The sequence below is a fragment of the Eptesicus fuscus genome, chromosome 24 (assembly GCF_027574615.1).
Source record: "Eptesicus fuscus isolate TK198812 chromosome 24, DD_ASM_mEF_20220401, whole genome shotgun sequence".
Classification (NCBI taxonomy): Eukaryota; Metazoa; Chordata; class Mammalia; order Chiroptera; family Vespertilionidae; genus Eptesicus; species Eptesicus fuscus.
In genome coordinates, this window is record NC_072496.1 from 1,087,815 (window position 1) to 1,106,222 (window position 18,408).

At 68.8% G+C, this 18,408-nt stretch overlaps 1 protein-coding gene across 1 annotated transcript; it reads right to left on the reverse strand.

Moving 5' to 3' along the window:
- Positions 1-1,641: 1,641 nt before the first annotated feature.
- INAVA (innate immunity activator) lies at positions 1,642-15,178 on the reverse strand. Its single transcript, XM_054712895.1, has 10 exons — positions 15,027-15,178; positions 12,545-12,671; positions 11,796-11,947; positions 11,287-11,403; positions 9,997-10,219; positions 8,268-8,321; positions 5,002-5,188; positions 4,719-4,901; positions 3,373-4,003; positions 1,642-2,289 (listed from the first exon to the last, which is right to left on the reverse strand). The coding sequence occupies exons 2-10, from the start codon at positions 12,597-12,599 to the stop codon at positions 2,197-2,199; spliced, it is 1,695 nt and encodes a 564-aa protein (XP_054568870.1). The 5' UTR covers positions 12,600-12,671; positions 15,027-15,178; the 3' UTR covers positions 1,642-2,196.
- Between the last annotated feature and the right edge of the window lie 3,230 nt (positions 15,179-18,408).

The window sequence follows — 18,408 nt, forward strand, 5'->3', positions numbered from 1 at the left end:
CCCATCCGCCCACCCTCCCCACCCGCCCTGCCCCTTCCTGGGCTGGGGAGCGCCCGGCAGGGCCCCCCGCTACCTGAAACGCCGGCTCCTCAGCTCCGGGCACCGCTCCCTCTGGGACAGGCTCCAGGGGGCGCCGTGCGGGGTGCTGGAGCGACCCCTGCAGGGCGGGAGGGGCCGGAGGGAGCCACACCCAGCCAGGACCACAGCCCAGCCCCCCCGCCTGGGGGGACCCCCTCCCAGGGCTGCCACCTCATCCCCTGGTCCCCCCACACACACACACCCCCAACCTCAGGGAAGGGACTCTGAGCCCAGCTCGGAGCCGGGGAGACCTCCGCCCTCCCCAAGGGGAAGCCGATGGCCCAAGAGGCCCCTCCCGCCCTGTCCAGCCCCCCGCTCCCCAGCTCCCCACTCGGCCACCCTGGGGGACGGGCACAGGTCCTCGGCACAAAGAACCCTTCAGGGCCCGGCCGGCCGGCGCGGCTCCGTGGCTGAGCGTCGACCTAGGACCCAGGAGGTCAGGGTTCGATTCCCGGAGGTCAGGGCACAGGCCCGGGTTCTGGGCTCGATCCCCAGCGTGGGGCGTGCAGGAGGCAGCCGGTCGATGGTTCTCTCTCCTCATGGATGTTTCTCCCTCTCCCTCTCTGAAATGAATGAAAATGTATTTCTTTAAAAAAAAACACACACACACACCCGTTAGCCAACCAGCTCAGCTGATCACGGGAGAAACCAGACTTTATTGGAGAATTTGGCACTGAATCCACACAGGCGCGGCCCCACCGCCGAGGGCGCAGCCGGCAGGGCACGGGACCAATAAGTTAACAGCAAGGACGCTGGGGTGTGTGCGGGAGGGAGGGCGGGCGGGGCGCTCGGCCGGCTCCTGGCTCTGCGGCCCCCGGGACACGGAGAGGGGGAGGGGGAGAGAGGGGAAGGGAGATGGCCAGGCCGGGGACAGGGGCTCAGAGACGGACGGACAAGAACAGCATCCAAAGGGGGACATCGGACATGCAGGGGCCGCCCTGCCCCCGGCTCCTCGGACCGGCCCCCTGGGCTCTCTGTCCAGCTGGGAGACCGGGGCCTCTTGCGGGTCAGGCACCCCCTTCCTGGAGCCTTGGATGGATCGGCAGCCGCTGCTGACCGAGCCCAGGGGGTGCGGACGGGGAGGGTCTGTGTGGGCGACATCAGAACCAGGGCCCCCCACCCCCACCCCCAGGGGGCAGCTCTAAGCCTCGGCTTGGGGCTCTGCCCAGTCTCCTTGAAGCGGGACCCCCACCTGGGTCTCACCCCCAGCGGCCCCCCGAGGGTCTCAGCCCAGCAGCCCCCCGGCCGGCCCACGCCTGGGCGGCTGGGACCCTCCTTCCCTTCAGGAGGTGACGCCCCCCGCCTGTGACTAAGGGCTCGCCCACGGCAAGGAAGTCCATCTCGGAGCTGGATCGGGGCGACGTGGGGCGTGGGAGTCGGGACCCCCCCCAGCCTGAGGCCACGCCACGGAGGGGGTGCCTCCCGGACTGATTTGTGCGGTTTTGGGGTTGAGGGCGACGATGCCCCGAGAAGGCGGTCCCAGGCCGAGCCTCGCGCTCGGGGCTCCGTCAGAGGTAGGAGATGCTGGCGCCCATGGGCCCCGAGGGCGGACAGTGACGGGGGGTGGGGGGGGCCCTGCATGGGGCTCGGGGGGTCAGGCAGACAGTCCTCGACCCTCCCTTGGTGCGTGCATCACAGAGCACATTGTAGGGGGGGATCCCCAGCCCGGCACCCCGCGGCACCCAGAGAGCTGGGGGACGGGGGAGGGGAGGTGTCCACCAGCCACAGGGGCCAGGGGGGCCCCGCCGTTCTCCGGGGCCGTCCTCGGACTCAGAGGGCGAGCATCGGGGACCCCAGGGGGCCCCCCGCCCCGTCTGCCTCTGTCCCGCCTCTCGTCTCACATAAGGAGAGCGCCATGGGGCACAGGGGCGGGGCCCAGGTCCAGCCGCCGGCCCGTCGGAGGCCTCGAGCGTGGCCCCCCGACAGGGAGCTGAGGACCAGCGGCCACAGGACCCCTCAGGACGCCTGAACGAAACACGGGCGTGAAAATGAACGTCTCGGCTCCAGGGCATCGACCTGCGATGGGGCGGGAGCCGCGGAAGGCACAGGGCGGGCTGGGCCCGCGGCGGCGGCGGCGGCGGCGGCGGCGGCGGCGGCGGCGCAGGGCACCCCCGGGCGCTACACCTGGCTGATGATCTCCCCGTTCTCAGGCACGAACACTTGCACGGGGGCCCCCTCGGGCGACCGGCGCAGCACGCACACGGCGGGCACCTGCCGGGCGGAAGGAACGGGGCGGAGGGTGAGCCGAGGGCGGCAGGGTCCTGGCAGCGTGCCCAGGGCACCGCCCTGTCCTCAGGGTCCTCCTGGCGGCCCCGGCCGGGTCGGCTCGGTGGCTAGAGCGTCGGCCTGCAGACCGAAGGGTCCCGGGTTCGATTCCGGTCCAGGGCCTGGACCTCGGGTGCAGGCTCCGCCCCGGTCGGGGCGCGTGCAGGAGGCAGCTGATCGATGTGTCTCTCTCACATCCATGTTTCTCTCTGTCTCGCCCTCTCTCTTCCCCTCTCTCTAAAAATCAATGGGAGCCCTGGCCGGTGTGGCTCAGTGGATAGAGCGTCGGCCTGTGGACGGAAGGGTCCCGGGTTCGATTCCGGTCAAGGGCATGTACCTTGGTTGCGGGCACATCCCCAGTGGGGGGCGTGCAGGAGGCAGCTGATGGATGTTTCTCTCTCATCGATGTTTCTAACTCTCTATCCCTCTCCCTTCCTCTCTGTAAAAAATCAATAAAATATATTTTAAAAACACAAATAAATAAATAAAATAAAAAAATCAATGGGAAAATATCCTCGGGGGAGGATATAAAAAAAAAAAAAAAGATCCTGTGGCCGGCGGCCCCGGCCCACCCAGGCGGCCATGTCCTCCCCGGGGACCGTCCTTCGCCCACGTTCCACCCCAGCCGCCGTCTTTGGGGCGTGCCAGGCGCCCTGACCTCCTGCCCGCCTTTCCTGGGCTGACGTCTCACCACCCTCCCGGTCTGACAGGTTGGGATGGGCCGGGCCTGGGCCAGGACAGGTCCGAGCTCGCAGGAGGGAGGAGCAGAGGGCACGGCCCAGGACCGGGGGAGGTGCCGCCAGGACGGGGGGGGGGGGGGCAGCAGGCAGAGGGGGGGCAGGAGGGAGGGCCATCCGCCGGGCCTGGGGGGACGGGGCTGCTGGTGTCTGTCACTCTGCTCTTGGACCTGCTGACCTAGCGCCTTCTCTAGCTGGAGGCCCGGCCGACCCGAGTCCCCCCTCACCCGTGTCCCCCCTCACCCGTGTCCCCCCTCACCCGAGTCCCCCCCTCACCCAAGTCCCCCCTCACCTGTGTCCGGGGCCCCAGGGCCCGCCCGGGGGGCAGGCTGCGGACGCGGAAGGCGCCCTGGCGGTCCAGCGACTGGGGGCGGGCGCCGCGCAGGCGGACACGCTCGTGCCAGGACTGCAGCTCCTGGGTGACGGCCGCCCGGCACAGGGCGCGGCCCGCGGGGCTGTCCTTGAGGGAGGGGGCGCGCGCCAGGCGGCCGCGGGGGCGCAGGTGCTGCTGCAGCTGCTGCAGCTGCTGGAGCCGCAGGGCCAGCGCCCCCTCCTCCTCGCGGGCCGCCGGGTCCAGCTCGCCGCCGGGCGGCAGGCGGCCCTCGGCCACCAGCACGTAGCGGCCGGCCGGGAAGGGCCCGGGGGCCAGCAGCAGCGCCGGGCGGGGGGCGGCCGGGCCCCAGCCCCCGCGGTGGCCCGGCGTCCCGGGCGGGGACGGCGGCCTCAGCGCGTAGACGTCGGGGCTGCTGCTGCCGGGGGAGGTGGCGTGCGACACGCTGGAGCCGTCGGAGCCGCTGTCCTCGGAGCAGGAGTGGGGGGCGGGGGGCGGCCGCGGGGGGCCGCTCGGGGGCCAGCAGGAGCTGGGCACGGTCACCGTGTAGTGTGTGGGGCGGCGGCGGGGTCCCGCCCGGAAGGAGTCCATTCTGGGGGGAGGAAGGCAGACGTCTGAGTCTGGGGGGGCGGGGGGCACAGAGGCCAGGCTGGGCCGGTCCTGGCTCAGATCCCCCCAAAAAGACGCCGTTCATACCCGGCCGGCCGGCATGGCTCAGGGGTTGAGCGTTGACCTGTGAACCAGGAGGTCACGGTTCGATTCCCGGTCAGGGCACAGGCCCGGGTTGTGGGCTCGATCCCCAGTGGGGGGCGTGCAGGAGGCGGCCGGTCCGTGATTCTCTCTCATCATGATGTTTCTCTCTCTCTCTCTCTCTCTCTGAAATCAATAAAAATATTTAAAAATAAAATAAATAAGCCCTAACCAGATTGGCTCAGTGGATAGAGCCGTCGGCCTTCGGACTCAAGGGTCCTGGGTTCGATTCCGGTGAAGGGCATGGACCTTGGTTGTGGGCACATCCCCAGTGGGGGGTGTGCAGGAGGCAGCTGATCGATGTTTCTCTCTCATCGATGTTTCTAACTCTCTCCCCTCTCCCTTCCTCTCAGTAAAAAAATCAATAAAATATATTTTTAAAAATAATAATAAAAATAAATAAATAAAATAAGAGGCCTCGCAGACGCCTCGCCCGTGGCTTCCGGCCGCGGCTCAGCCTCTTCCGAAGTCACTGGCCACACGCCACCCCGTGCCCCGCGTGTCCAGGACCCACCGCCCTACCACGCGAGCTCCCGCCTGTGGGTCCCGTCCTTCACCTCAGAGACTGCGCCTGGCCTCGCCTGCCCTGCGTGTTGGGGGCGGTGGGGGTGGTGGGGGCGCTGGCCCTGCCCTGCCGCGGCCCGGGGACGCCGCGGACGGGGACCCCGTGGTAGGAGGGGGGCTCCGGGGGCCACAGGCCGGAGGTGCCGGGCCCGTCCTGAGGCGTGGAGGCCGGGCTGCTGCGGAAAGATCGAAGACGGGTCAGGGCGGGGATCTCGGGGCCGGCGGGCGCTCTCAGGGGCGGGGCCCCGAATCCCACCGGCACCCGCCGGCCCTCACCTGGACGCGCTGCTGGGGTCGGAGGTCTTGCCGGGCTTCTCGTAGGGCTCGTCCAGGCTGGTCTCCTTCCAGGGGCCGTTCTGGATGGGCGCCGGGTCCACGGCCCCCGGCTCAGGGCCGGCGGGCGGCAGCCCCTCGGGGCTCGGGGGCTCGGACGCCGGGGCGGGCTGGGGCGCCTGGGCCTCCTCTGCAGGAGAAAGGACCCCGGTGAAGGCAGCCACCGCGGAGCCAGCCCTGCCTCCCACGGCGGCCAGGCCATCGCTCTGGGCCCAGCCATTCAAAAATGACTTCTGGCCCCGGCCGGTGTGGCCCAGTGGATAGCGCGTCGGCCTGCGGACTGAAGGGTCCCGGGTTTGATTCCGGTCAAGGGCATGGACCTTGGTTGCGGGCACATCCCCAGTAGGAGGCGTGCAGGAGGCAGCTGATCGATGTTTCTCTCTCATCGATGTTTCCAACTCTCCCTCTCCCTTCCTCTCTGTAAAAATTCAATAAAATATATATATATATTAAAATGACTTCTGGCCCCGGCCGGTGTGGCCCAGTGGATAGAGCGTCGGCCTGCAGACTGAAGGGTCCCGGGTTCGATTCCGGCCAAGGGCACGTGCCCAGGTTGCAGGTTCAATCCCCACTAGGAGGTGTGTGTGTGCAAGAGGCAGCCGATCCATGATTCTCTCTCCTCATTGATGTTTCTCTCTTCCCTCTCCCTCTCCCTTCCTCTCTGAAATCAATAAAAATGTATTTTTATTTATTTTTTATAAAAGGACTTATTCTCGCCCTCATTGGTTCAGCTCCGTAGACAAGAGCGTTGGCCCGTGGACGGAAGGGTCCTGGGTTCGATTCCCGGTCAGGGCACATGTCTGATTTACGGGCTCGATCCCCAGTGGGGGGCGTGCAGGAGGCAGCCGATCGATGATTCCCTCTCATCACGGAGGTTTCTCTCTCTCTCCCTCTCCCTTCCTCTCTGAAATCAATTTAAAAAAATTTTTTTTTTCTTAAATGACTTCTCCTTTGGGACCGAATCTCTCCCTCCCAGCCCCGTTTTACTCCCGCCTCCTTCAAGCCCCTCCCCCTCCCCCGCCCCCGACGGACTCTCCTGGGCTCACACGGCTCCACCTTTGCTCCTGCGTCTGAGCGCACCGCCCGCCCGTGTGCCTGCTTTTCTCGCTCCCGCCGTGCCCGCGTGCCGCTTCCTTATTGACTCGGGCACTCCCCGGGCAGGACCGCACACCTCGCTCACCTTGACCCCCGGCATCCTTGGGGCCTGGAAGCAGGCTCCTAATCTAGGACTTCCTCCTCCCTCCTCCCTGCTCCCTGCGCCCTGCGCCCTGCACCCTGCACCCTGCTCCCTGCTCCCTGCTCCCTGCTCCCTGCACCCTGCGCCCTGCTCCCTGCTCCCTGCGCCCTGCTCCCTGCTCCCTGCTCCCTGCGCCCTGCTCCCTGCACCCTGCGCCCTGCGCCCTGCTCCCTGCTCCCTGCTCCCTGCTCCCTGCGCCCTGCTCCCTGCACCCTGCGCCCTGCTCCCTGCTCCCTGCGCCCTGCTCCCTGCGCCCTGCTCCCTGCTCCCTGCTCCCTGCACCCTGCTCCCTGCGCCCTGCTCCCTGCTCCCTGCTCCCTGCTCCCTCCTCCCTGCTCCCTGCTCCCTCCTCCCTGCTCCCTCCTCCCTGCTCCCTCCTCCCTGCTCGCTGCTCCCTGCTTCCTGCTCCCTGCTCCCTGCACCCTGCGCCCTCCTCCCTCCTCCCTGCTCCCTGCGCCCTGCACCTTCCTCCCTCCTCCCTGCGCCCTGCACCCTCCTCCCTGCGCCCTGCGCCCTGCTCCCTCCTCCCTGCGCCCTGCTCCCTGCGCCCTGCACCCTGCTCCCTGCGCCCTCCTCCCTCCTCCCTGCGCCCTGTGCCCTCCTCCCTGCGCCCTGCTCCCTGCTCCCTGCGCCCTGCGCCCTGCTCCCTGCGCCCTGCGCCCTGCACCCTGCACCCTGCGCCCTGCTCCCTCCTCCCTGCTCCCTGCACCCTGCGCCCTGCACCCTCCTCCCTGCTCCCTGCACCCTGCGCCCTGCTCCCTGCGCCCTGCTCCCTCCTCCCTGCGCCCTGCTCCCTGCGCCCTGCTCCCTCCTCCCTGCTCCCTGCTGCCTGCTCCCTGCTCCCTCCTCCCTGCTCCCTGCGCCCTGCTCCCTGCTCCCTGCGCCCTGCACCCTGCGCCCTCCTCCCTCCTCCCTGCTCCCTGCGCCCTGCACCTTCCTCCCTCCTCCCTGCGCCCTGCACCCTCCTCCCTGCGCCCTGCGCCCTGCTCCCTCCTCCCTGCGCCCTGCTCCCTGCGCCCTGCTCCCTGCGCCCTCCTCCCTCCTCCCTGCGCCCTGTGCCCTCCTCCCTGCTCCCTGCTCCCTGCTCCCTGCACCCTGCGCCCTGCACCCTCCTCCCTGCTCCCTGCACCCTGCGCCCTGCTCCCTGCGCCCTGCTCCCTCCTCCCTGCGCCCTGCTCCCTGCGCCCTGCTCCCTGTGAGCAGTGACTGGCCAGAGGGCTCTTTGGCTCTGACAGGTGCACATTGAAATAAAGGCCCCGGCCCGGCCGGCATGGCTCAGGGGTTGAGCCTCGGCCTAGGAACCAGAGGGTCAGGGTTCGATTCCCGGTCAGGGCACAGGCCCGGGTTGTGGGCTCGATCCCCAGTGTGGGGCGTGCAGGAGGCAGCCGATCCGTGATTCTCTCTCATCGTGGATGTTTCTCTCCTTCTCCCTCTCCATTCCTCCCTGAAATCAATAAAAATATATTTAAAAAGGAAAAAAGAGCCCTGACCGGTGTGGCTCAGTGGATGGAGCGGACTGAAGGGTCCCGGGTTCGATTCCGGTCAAGGGCATGGACCTTGGTTGTGGGCACATCCCCAGTAGGGGGTGTGCAGGAGGCAGCTGATCGATGTTTCTCTCTCATCGATGTTTCTAACTCTCTCTCCCTCTCCCTTCCTCTCTGTAAAAAAAAAAAAAATCAATAAAATGCATATTTAAAAAAAAGAAAAAAGGTGCAGGACAGAGGCGGGGAGGCCTGGGACCGGGCGGGAGCTGACCCCCCCCCCCCCGTTTCCTGTCAAAACGACCGAGCGTCCAGATCGGAAAGGGACGGCCATCTCCCTGAGCGGGGGCTGGGGCAGAGCCACCAGCGTCGGATAGAGGGGCAGCCGCCTCCCCAGCTGCTCCAAGCTGCCCCCCCCCAAAGGCCTCGCCCCTGGGCTGGGCCGGAGCCCCCGTCTTGTCTGACCTGCGTCCCCCCACGGCCCCCCTCACCTTCCTCCAGAAGCAGCCCATCGGACAGCGAGCTGTCGTCGGAGACGCTGAGTTCTGGGAGAACAGAGGCGAGAGACGAGATGGGGGTGAGGGACCCAGTCAACACCCATCCACAGCCGGGGCCGCCGGGCCTGCCCCTGCCCCTGCCCCCTTCCCGCCGGGTCCCTCGGCGGATCTATTTCTTGGAGGTCAGAAAGAAAACCAGTTTAGGAGCTAGGACACGGGACCGACGTTCACTCCGGCTCTGCCGTTCGTGCTGCTACCTTACACGAGCCCTTTCAACGCCCCGGGCCTCAGTTTCCCCATCTGTCAAAAACAAAAAGCCAGGGCTGCCCTGGCCGGTGTTGCTCAGTGGATAGAGCGTTGACCTGGGGACTCAAGGGTCCCGGGTTCGATTCCCGGTCAAGGGCACAGGCCCGGGTTGCGGGCTCCATCCCCAGTGGGGGGCGTGCAGGAGGCAGCCGATCCGTGATGCTCTCTCATCATGGATGTTTCTCTCTTTCTCCCTCTCTCCCTTCCTCTCGGAAATCAATAAAAACATATTTTTTTTAAAAAAGAAAAAAGCCAGGGCTCTCTGGAGCCGGGTTCCCTGGCGGGAGGAGGGACAGGCAAGGAGCCGTCTTAAAGGCCACACCCCCTCGGCCGGCCTTGGGCCTCGGCTTGGGGATCCCGTGGAGGAGACGCCCTCTTGTTGAATCCTGGACCCCGCCTCCGCTCTCGTACAAAAACTGACCGTCTGCGTGTCACGGGTCAGCCTCCTCCCTCGGCCTCCTGGCTGCTGGAGGGGCCCGGGGAGGTGTCTGCTCACAGCCTTGCTACCCTAAACCAGAGCCGACATGGGGGTGATGTGGGGGGAACTGGGGGGGGGGGTATTCGGGGACTGCGGGGCCTGCACTGTGATCGCCTGAGGCACCGGCCACGAACTAGGGGATCAGGAAGGAACTAGGGGATCAGGAAGAGCTTCCGGCTTTACGAGAGGTCCCCACCGGAGGGGCCGCGGGCAGGGGTTGGAGCCTCGGGGGGATGGGAGCCTCGGACAATTATCCCAGCCCAGAATCCAGTTCCGCCCCAGGGCCCCCGCCAGCCCCTCCTCCATCCCCTCACCCGGGAGGTCTGGAACCCCTGGGAGGCCTGGGCCGGGCCGCCACGGGCATGGAGCCCTTGCTAGGGGTGCTGCGTGTTGGACCCCACCCGCTGGGTTTGGGTCGGGAAGCACAGTGGCCCCTGAGGAAGGTGACCCGGTGGGCTCACCGGCATCACCGGTGGCCGGTCCCGGGCCCCGTCACTGGCCAGGGGGCCCACAGCCTCTGGCCCCGGGGCCATGGGGTTCGGGGACTCGACTGGACAAGGGCAGGGCTGCAGCTGGCCAGGGGGTTCTAGAAACTTAAGGGACGGGGGGCAGAGCAGCCTCAGCCCCGAATCAGCCCCAAATCCCTCCGGTGAGCGGCCCTGGGCGGCCTCCCTCACAGGGCCTGGCAGGTAAGGCCTCGCCCGGCGGCCTGGAGGGCGCGGGGTGGACGGGCACCCGCAGGCGCGTCTGCCGGGGGATGGCGGGGGGCGGGGATCGAGACGGATGCGGAAGGAAGGAGGGGGACACTCTCTAAGGAGCTGGGGGACAGGGTCTCGCTGAGGCGTGGGGGGTGGCAGAGGGTCAGCACGGGGTGCACACGGCCCCCCCCCACCCCCCGCAGCAGCTCACGGGGGGCCACGGCCCAGGACCCGGACGCACCTCGGCCCAGCGGCAGGACGGCGGCGGGCAGGGAGCCCCGGTGGCGCCGCTGCTCGCCCAGGCAGCGCTCCAGCGCCCGCAGCTTCTCCTCCTCCCGCAGCACCGCGTGCTTGCGCTGCCGCCGGGCGTGGCGGCTCAGCTTCTCCTCCCGGCTCAGGCGCCGCGAGGCCTCGGCGATCTGCAGCTGCAGGGCCAGCTCCTGCTCCAGGCTGCTCAGGGGGTCCTGCGGGGGGAGGAAGGGTGAGCCGGGACACAGGAGGCCTGGGGGTGCGGGGGGAGGCCTGGAGTCACAGAGGACAGTCCTCCTCCTCCAGGCAGGCCTCCGAGATCTGCACTGCAGGGCCAGCTCCCGCTCCAGGCTGCTCAGGGGGTCCTGCCGGGGTGGGTGGGGGGGGGGTGAGCCGGGACACAGGAACCCAAGGTCCCTGGAGTCACAGAGGACAGTCCTCCTCCTCCAGGCAGGCCTCCGAGACCTGCACTGCAGGGCCAGCTCCCACTCCAGGCTGCTCAGGGGGTCCTGCCGGGGTGGGGGGGGGTGTGAGCCGGGACACAGGAGACCCAAGGTCCCTGGAGTCACAGAGGATAGTCCTCCTCCTCCAGGCAGGCCTCCAGGTGCTCCCCCAGGCCCCTCTGCTGCTTGCGCACAGTGTACGTCAGGACCCTGGATCCCGGCCCCGGCCTGCCATGTGGGGCAGAGGGTGGAGGGCCGGGAGGTGCCCAGGCGCTAAGCCGTCGGCCTGAAAGGCAGGCCCGGGACCCACCCACCAGCAGGCCGAGCTGGGCGGGGTTCCAAGGGAAGTGGGGCACTTTCCCTCCTGACCCCAAAGGGTTGGGCAGGTGAGCCTGGAGGTGGGGGGAGGAGGGGAGGGCGGAGCCGCGGAATGCCACCACTCACACCCGGGGAAGGGGGGAAGGGCTCCGGGGAGGGCCCGGGCCACGCCCCCAGCTTCCGAGGGCCCAGCGACCGGTCTGAACAGGCGGCCCGGCCCCTCCCTGGGCCAGTGGTTCCCTCTTAACTGGTCTCCTGCCCACAGAGACCAAACCCAGGCCCTCCCCGGGGCGCCCCGCTGTCCTGCTTCCCGGGGGCACCCCTCCCACGCCACCGGGGCCACACCTTCGTGGGTGCCTGTCCACGGGGAGCCAGCACCCCCTGGGCGGGATGGGTGGAGGCGGCCCGGCGCCGGGGGAGGCACCCCGGACCCAGCCTCCTCCTCTTCCTCCTCCAGGTGGGAGAGGCCCGGGCTCGGGGACCCAGCTTCGGGGACCCACGACTGCGCCCAGACTCCTCACCTCTCCGTGCAGGGCCTGCGCGTCCAGCTTATACGCCGCCCCGATCCTGCGGCGGATCTTGGGGGCCGTCTCCCCGGGTTTGAGGGGGTACTCGGCGGGCAGGACGCCCGTCAGCTCCTGCGGGGGAAGCGCGGTCGAGCCAGGCCCCCTCCACTTGCCCGGCCCGGCCCGGGGCCGACCCAGAGGAGCCTGTCCCGCCGGCTCTGCGCCCCCAGCCCCCCAGTCCCCCAAGCCCTTCTCCGAGGTCTCACTGCCCCGCCCTCTGACCCCCTTCAAGCCTCCTCGCTCGCCTCTCTGAGCTGCCCCCTCTGTCTGCTGGGTCCCCCCAACCCCCCCGCAGCCCTGCCCACCCCCCCCCCGGGACCGAGAGTGCCTGCACCCAGGATGCCAGGCACCATACCCCCCCCCCCCGCCCCCGTCTGACTGCTAACACTCCCCCTTCCCTCTGCCCCAATCTCCCAAAATGCGGCTCCAGGGGGGGAGCCCAGGAGGGGGTGGGGCGCTCTCACCGCCTCCCGCAGGCAGAGCCGCCGCAGCTCCTCCAGGCAGGCCTCCAGGCGCTGCTCCAGGGCCCGCTGCTGCCGGAGAACGGCGTGCGTCAGCTGCGTCAGCTCCTTCACCTCCTTCAGCTCCTTCAGCGGCGACACCGGGCTGTCGGGGCCTGCGGGCGGGGGGCTCGCGCTCAGGGAAGGCCCGGTCAGATCGTCCGGGCCCCCCGCGGGGAACCGGGCCGCGCATACGCGTGTACAGGTGTGTGCACATGCGTGCACACACGTGCGCAGGGGTGCACACGCGTGTGCACCTCTTCTCTCTCTCTCGCCCGCTCTCTGCCTAGGCCCCCAGGACACAGGGCCTCTCCGGCAGCCAGGGCGGGTTTTCACCGGGTGTTATTGGCACCAGCGTTGGAGGTGCCGGTTCCAGGTAGTTCCAGGCTCCAGACCAAGCCCGGCCCGGCCCACATGGCTCCGTGGCTGAGCGTCGACCTAGGAACCAGGAGGTCAGGGTTCGATTCCCGGTCAGGGCACATGGCCTGGATGTGGGCTCCATCCCCAGTCGGGGGCGTGCAGGAGGCAGCCGGTCCATGATTCCCTCTCATCAGGGATGTTTCTCTCTCTCCCTCTCCCTTCCTCTCTGACATCAGTAACAATATCTTTTTAAAAAGGAGAAAAGAAACCCTGTCGGGCGCTCCCAGCACCCACCCCAGCGGAGGCCCCCCTCACCCACAGCCCAGAGCATCCCCACCCGGCCGCCGGCTCACCGGACTGCAGGATGACGCCGCTGTCCGTGTCGCTGACCTCATCCTTACTCTCCATGGCGGCTTCCCGGGGCGCGCGACGCCGCTCCCCGCCTGGGCCGGGACCTGCAGGCGGCCTGGCGGATCCCAGCTTTTAAGAGACGTCACGGAAAAGCTAGGTGAACCCCCAGGTCCCAAACGGGGCTCAGGAATTAGCCTCGAGGACGGGGGCGTGGCGGGGAGGAGTGGGGGGGGCAGGGGGATGTCTCAGCACGGGGAGGGGAGGGTGCATGAGAGAAGCTCTGTGGGTCCCCCCGGCACACCCAGCCCCAGCACACCCAGCCCCTGCCGCCTCCTTCCCGAGTCCTCTCTCTCGCCCAAGGGGATGGGCAGCGTGGGGGCCACGGAACCGCGGACCCGGGTCCCGGATGCCTGGCCGGCGTGGCTCCGTGGATGAGCGTCGACCTAGGACCCAGGAGGTCAGGGTTCGTTCCCGGTCAGGGCACAGGCCTGGGTTGCAGGCTCGATCCCCAGTGTGGGGCGTGCGGGAGGCAGCCGGTCCATGACTCTCTCTCCTCATGGGTGTTTCCCTCTCTTCCTCTCCCTTCCTCTCTGAGATCAATAAACATGTTTTTAAAACGTAAAAAGGAGTGGAATAACGCGCAGGCCCATCCCGCTGCCCCCACGCCCACCTGCCTGCCCTCCGACCAGGTGTCCGTCCAGGCAGGTGCGGAGCGTGTCCCAGTGCCCCGGGGACCAACTCCCGGGCCGCCTACCATGCCTGGGAGGCCCCTCGAGGGGGGCCGGGGAGCCCCAGGAGCGCGGCGTGGCGTGGCGCGGCGTGGCGTGGCAGCCGCCGGAGACAGGACGATTGCCCGCCCGCCTCTGCCTCCCTGGGGCTGGGAGCACAGGGTGGCCGGGGGCTGTCCCCGCGGAGTGTCGGCCCAGCTGGCTCCAGTCAGCAAAGCAACACCTGTTCCCGCCCCCCCTCCTCCTCCTCGAACCCACAGCCCTGGTCAGGGCACAGCTGGCCGCTGGCTGGGCTGCGGGGGGCGGGGCGGGGCGGGGCGGCCCGCGGGAGCCGGCCACCTCCACACTGAGTCAGCTGTTGAGCAACAACACAGCCTGGACCCTGGGAGTTTCTGTCTGGAGCTTATCCTGCCTCCCCCGGCAGGGACACGGGGGAGGGGCCCCCTCCACCAGCCCCCAGGGCAGGGACGTGGGGGGGGACGCAGGGGGACCCTCCACCAGCCCCCAGGGAAGAAAGCCAGCACAGAGCGGGGCAGAGCGAGGGGCAGGGACTCCCCTCCTCAGGGCACCTCTCTGCCTGTGGAGGCGGAGGAGCTGAGAGCTTTGGGGGACCCACACACACACCAGGGCTCACCCCAGTGCACGGGGAGCTACAACCGGAACCGTGTGCCCCGCGCTGGGCACTCGGCTGTCCCGGGCGCGGGAGGCAGGTTCCGAGAGAAGGAAGCGTGAGGTCTTTGCAAACCTGCCCCCGGTCAGAGGGTGCCCACGTTCTGGGGACACTGGAGGGGGCCCCCTCCGCCCCGTGCATCCTCCCAGAGAGCAGGACGGGGCACAGGGGGCAGAGGGGCAGGTGGGCAACCCCACACACTCCCCGCCCAGGCCAGGAGGTCTGCACCAGCTGGGGGCCGGGAGGGTCAGGTCAGGTGCGAGGAGCCATTCACTCGTCACACCTGCTCATGAATGATTAACCAGGAAGGAGCTGCCTGGGAAGTTGTGCCGCCCGGGGGCGGGGGGGGGGGGGGGGCCTGGGGTTCCCCGTCCCAGGATGGGGGGGAGGCAGGCCTCTCGCCAGTCGCGGGGTCAAGGGGGCGGCGCTGGCCTTGGTGGTCCCAGTCGGATGCTGAGCCCACGGAGGGCTCCCTGTGGGGCCAGCGGCCGCCCAGGCCCGTAGATCGGGGCCCAGGTTCGAGTCTGCGCCCTCCTGGGCCGGCCGCCCAGCCCCTCGGGGCCTCCTTTCCCCCAGGGGCGGGGGAGCCGAGGAGACGGGGTCTGACCCTGGCCCCTCGGACAGAGCCCTGGAGCCCCGGGGCCCCCTCCCCCAGCAGGGCCGGCGCCTGGAGCTTCGGGCTCTGCTTTTAGGGAAAGCAGTTCCGGGAACCCCACCTCCTCCCCACACAGGAACGGCCCGGCCCTCGGACCCTCAGCCTGCCCCGGGCCTAAGCAGCAGTCCGCCCGCCTGCCCGGCCGAACAGGGTCCCCCTACACCCCTCAGACCCAGCCCCTGGGGGGCCTCCCTTCTCCCTGTGCCCGGAAGCAGGTCCCGGGCCTCCCGTCGGCGTGCCCCTCCTCCTGTGGAAACTGAGGGCTCACAGCCACAGGGACAGCTCCTCACCGGGGCCCCCCAGGGCCCCCAGCGCCCCTGGGCCCGGCCAGCCGCAGGCCGCAGACCGTGGGGGGAGGGGACGGTGGTACTGGCCACTGCCCGGGCCACTCCCAGGCCCCCAGGACCCGCTCCACCTCGTCCCGCCCTCACCTGCTTCAGCGAGTGAGTCCCGGAGCCGGGACGCAGCCCCCGTCCCAGGTCAGGGGGCCCAGCGGCCTCGCATGTCCCCTGGGGTCTCCCCAGCCACGGGGCGGCCTCCTGCCGCTGCCTCGGACCTGGCTCTGGGCTCCTGCGGTCCCCACGCTGGTGCCGCCACTGCCTGGCCACAGCCCGGCCTCCGTGGCCCCTCCTCCCGGGCGGCCGGCCCCCGGGGAGCCAGGCTGCTTGTTGGGACTTGAGTCAGAGGGAGGAGCAGGGGAGCAGTCCTGCCCGGAACAATCCTGCCCGGGCCGCTCCTGGGCCGCAGCCTCGGCGCTTCCTTCCGCGGGGTGCAGGGAGAGGGGAGCCCCCCCCCCAGACTTCCCCAGGGAGGATTCCTCCAGCCGCAGGGAGGCGGCAGGGACCACCGTACGGAGCCGCGAGGGGCCCCTCGCCCTCCTGCCCTGACCCGGCCTCCTACCCTCCCGTACCCCAGTTCCCTTTCTGAGGCACACATGGCCCCCCGGAAGCGGGGTGCAGGGCCACTGTCCACGGGGAGCAGCAGCAAGAGGCGAGCCCCCCTGCGTGCTGGCTCACCCCAAAACCTCAGGAAGGCTCTGGGGGCCCAAGGAGGCCAGGCTGTCCCCGCTTTTTAATTATTATTATTTTTTTAACCCTCCCCTGAGGATGTGTTTTTATTGATGTTTAGAGAGAGAGAGGAAGGGGGAGAGAGAGAGAAACATTGATCGGTGGCCTCCCATGGGACCAGGGATCCAGCCCGAAACCGGGGTACGCGCCCCGACCGGGAACCGAACCCGCGACCCTTCAGTGCCCGGGACGACGCTCCAACCCCCAGAGACACCGGCCCGGGCTGCCCCTGCCCTTCACCCCGACCTCGCCCCCAGGAGGCAGGCCATTGCCCCCCGGTTTCCTATTCGCAACCATCCCTCAGGTGAGTCCACGGGGCACTGAACCCCGACCCCGTCCCCTCCCCCACCGGAGGCCACTGTGACCGCGGGGGCTCTCACTCCCTGACCACGAAGGCCCCGCGGCCAAAATGGAGGCCGCTCCCTTCGGGTCTCCCACCCGCTGACCCTGGAGCAAACACGGCTGGAATCCGGGCTATTTCCCCGCGGGCGGCGAGGGTCAAAGGCCACCTGTCGGGGATTAAGGCTTCCCTGGCCACCGCAGGTCCCTGGGGCTGTGACGATTCCATCCAGCTCGAAGTCCTCGCTCTAAAATCCCCATCTCGCTCGACCCCTGAGACCTGGCCTTTCCCGGGATAATCAGCAAACCCCCCCACCACCACCACCCCCATTCCACCCACCCCCACCCCCGAGGCGGCAGAAAGCGGGGCCTGGACCTGAGTCCCGTCACGGGTCCCACCCGGGCAGGTGGAGAGAACCCCTGACCTCAGTGAGGTCCCGAGCCCCAGCCTCGTCACTTTCCCGTCAAACCAGAGGGCGGTCAGGGAGTCCGACCTCAGAGCGGCCCTCGGGGCCTGAGGCAGGCCTCGCCCCCTCACCTGGCCTCCAGGCCACCAGCTCGGTTCCTGAACCCGTAACCACCCGCCAGGCAGCGAGCGACTCATCCAATCATCGGTACAACAGCCAGGACTTGGCCAACGCCGTTCTGGGGCCTCGGGTGGACGCTCGGGGTCTCCACTGTGCCCCCCTCCCTGGGACCCTGGCACCTCAACAAAACTCTGGGGCTTTTCTGTTTGTTTTGTTCGTCCTCACCCCGGAATATTTTCCATTGATTTTTCAGAGAGAGAGAAAGACACAGAGAGAAACATCAACGAGAGAAACACGTCGATGGCTTGTCTCTTGCACGCCCCCCGACCAGGGCCTAGACCTGGGAGGAGCCTGCAACCGAGGTGCTCGTGGGGGGAATGGAACCCGGGACCCTCAGCCCGCAGGCCGGCGCTCTATCCACTGAGCCACACCGGCCAGGGCTCAACAGAGCTCTGGAGGGCTTTGCCCCTCCCCCATCGCCCCACCCCTCCCCCAGCGCAGGTGACGGAGAAGTCAGGGCACCACCCACCTCGGTGAGCTCCCCAGCCCCCTCCCCTCTGACCCCCCTGCCCCCGCCCCTACACCCACCCCCCCCCCCTCACCCTCACATTCCTGCACACGTCTCTGCAAACAATGCAAGCCCGGGTCCCCCGGGCTGACCAGCCCCGCTCCCCAGGCGGAGGCGGAGGCCGAGGGGGCCGACAGGGGACAGCCCCCCGCCCCCCCTCCCCAGGTGAGGAGCCCCCTCCCCCGCGGGGCCCCAGCCCCTCCACCCCCCGCCGGGCCGCCACATTCCTCCCCCGCCGGAGAGCACTCAGTGGACTTTGCACATAACTGCCATCCTCCCTCCCCCCACCTTGCCCATCCCCCAGCTCCAGGTGGGAGCCCAGGGAAGTTTCTAGAAGCCGCAGCAGCATTCTTCGCATGCATAGCAACACCTGAGGAGAATCCCTCAAGGGACCCCCGGCACGGAAACGCACGGCGCCAAGCCCACCCCGCCGGGCCCGTGCTCCTGCGTGGACGTGATGCGGGATCACCAGTGGGTCGGGCCACAGGCGCCAGGCGGCCACCACCGCCCCGGGGCCTGCAGCTCGGCGGCGGGGGCCCTGGCCCGGCCGTGGCTGCTCCCCTTGCCCGGCTACTGGCGGTGATGGCGGGGACCAGCTTTCCCCTCGCAGTTCATGACCCTTCTGTACCATTGGTGCCCTCGAAGGACCCCGCCTTCGGGGACTCCCTCCCCGCTGCACCCTCAAATGCACAGGCAGGGGGACCCCACGCCAGCTCGGCAGAAGATGGGGTTTGCAGCCTGACGGGCAAACCAGCTCCCCAAGACGCCCAGGCCCCTGGCTCTCCGTCTGCCTGTCCTTCCATTCAAAACGCCCAGGGGAGCCCCGGCCGGTGTGGCTCAATGGACAGAGCGTCCGCCTGCGGGCTGAAGGGTCCCGGGTTCGATTCCGGCCAAGGGCACAGGCCCGGGTTGCAGGCTCCATCCCCAGTGGGGGGCGTGCAGGAGGCGGCCGATCCATGGTTCTCTCTCATCATGGATGTTTCTCTCTCTCTCTCTCTCTCTCCCTTCCTCTCTGACATCAATAAATTAAAAAACAACAACAAATACCCAGGGGAGGTGGGCATGCCAGGGGCTGGCGCAGACCTCAGGGGCCCGAGGCCTGACGGATGGATGCACCCGGATCCGCCAGAGGTGAGCACCCACAGCTCCCTGAACCCCATCAGAGAACCTGCCGCTGGTCTCCCCCAAGAGGAGACCGCCCCCCTGAAAAGCCCTCATCAGAGAGGCTCGCCCACACCACACACCCCGCCCCGGCCGTGCGCTCCCCAGGACTGGGTTGGGTCCCGGGGTGTCTCCGGAGGCGCAGACTGAG

What these genes read in the sequence shown, in the direction of transcription:
- INAVA (XM_054712895.1), bottom strand. Translation starts at nt 12,599, where the DNA reads ATGGAGAGTAAGGATGAGGTCAGCGACACGGACAGCGGCGTCATCCTG. An exon ending in CGTCCTGCCGCTGGGCCGAG is followed by an intron (nt 8,322 to 9,996) that starts GTGCGTCCGGGT and finishes CTGTTCTCCCAG; the next exon opens with AACTCAGCGTCTCCGACGAC. An exon ending in TGGGCTGCTTCTGGAGGAAG is followed by an intron (nt 5,189 to 8,267) that starts GTGAGGGGGGCC and finishes TTTCTCCTGCAG; the next exon opens with AGGAGGCCCAGGCGCCCCAG.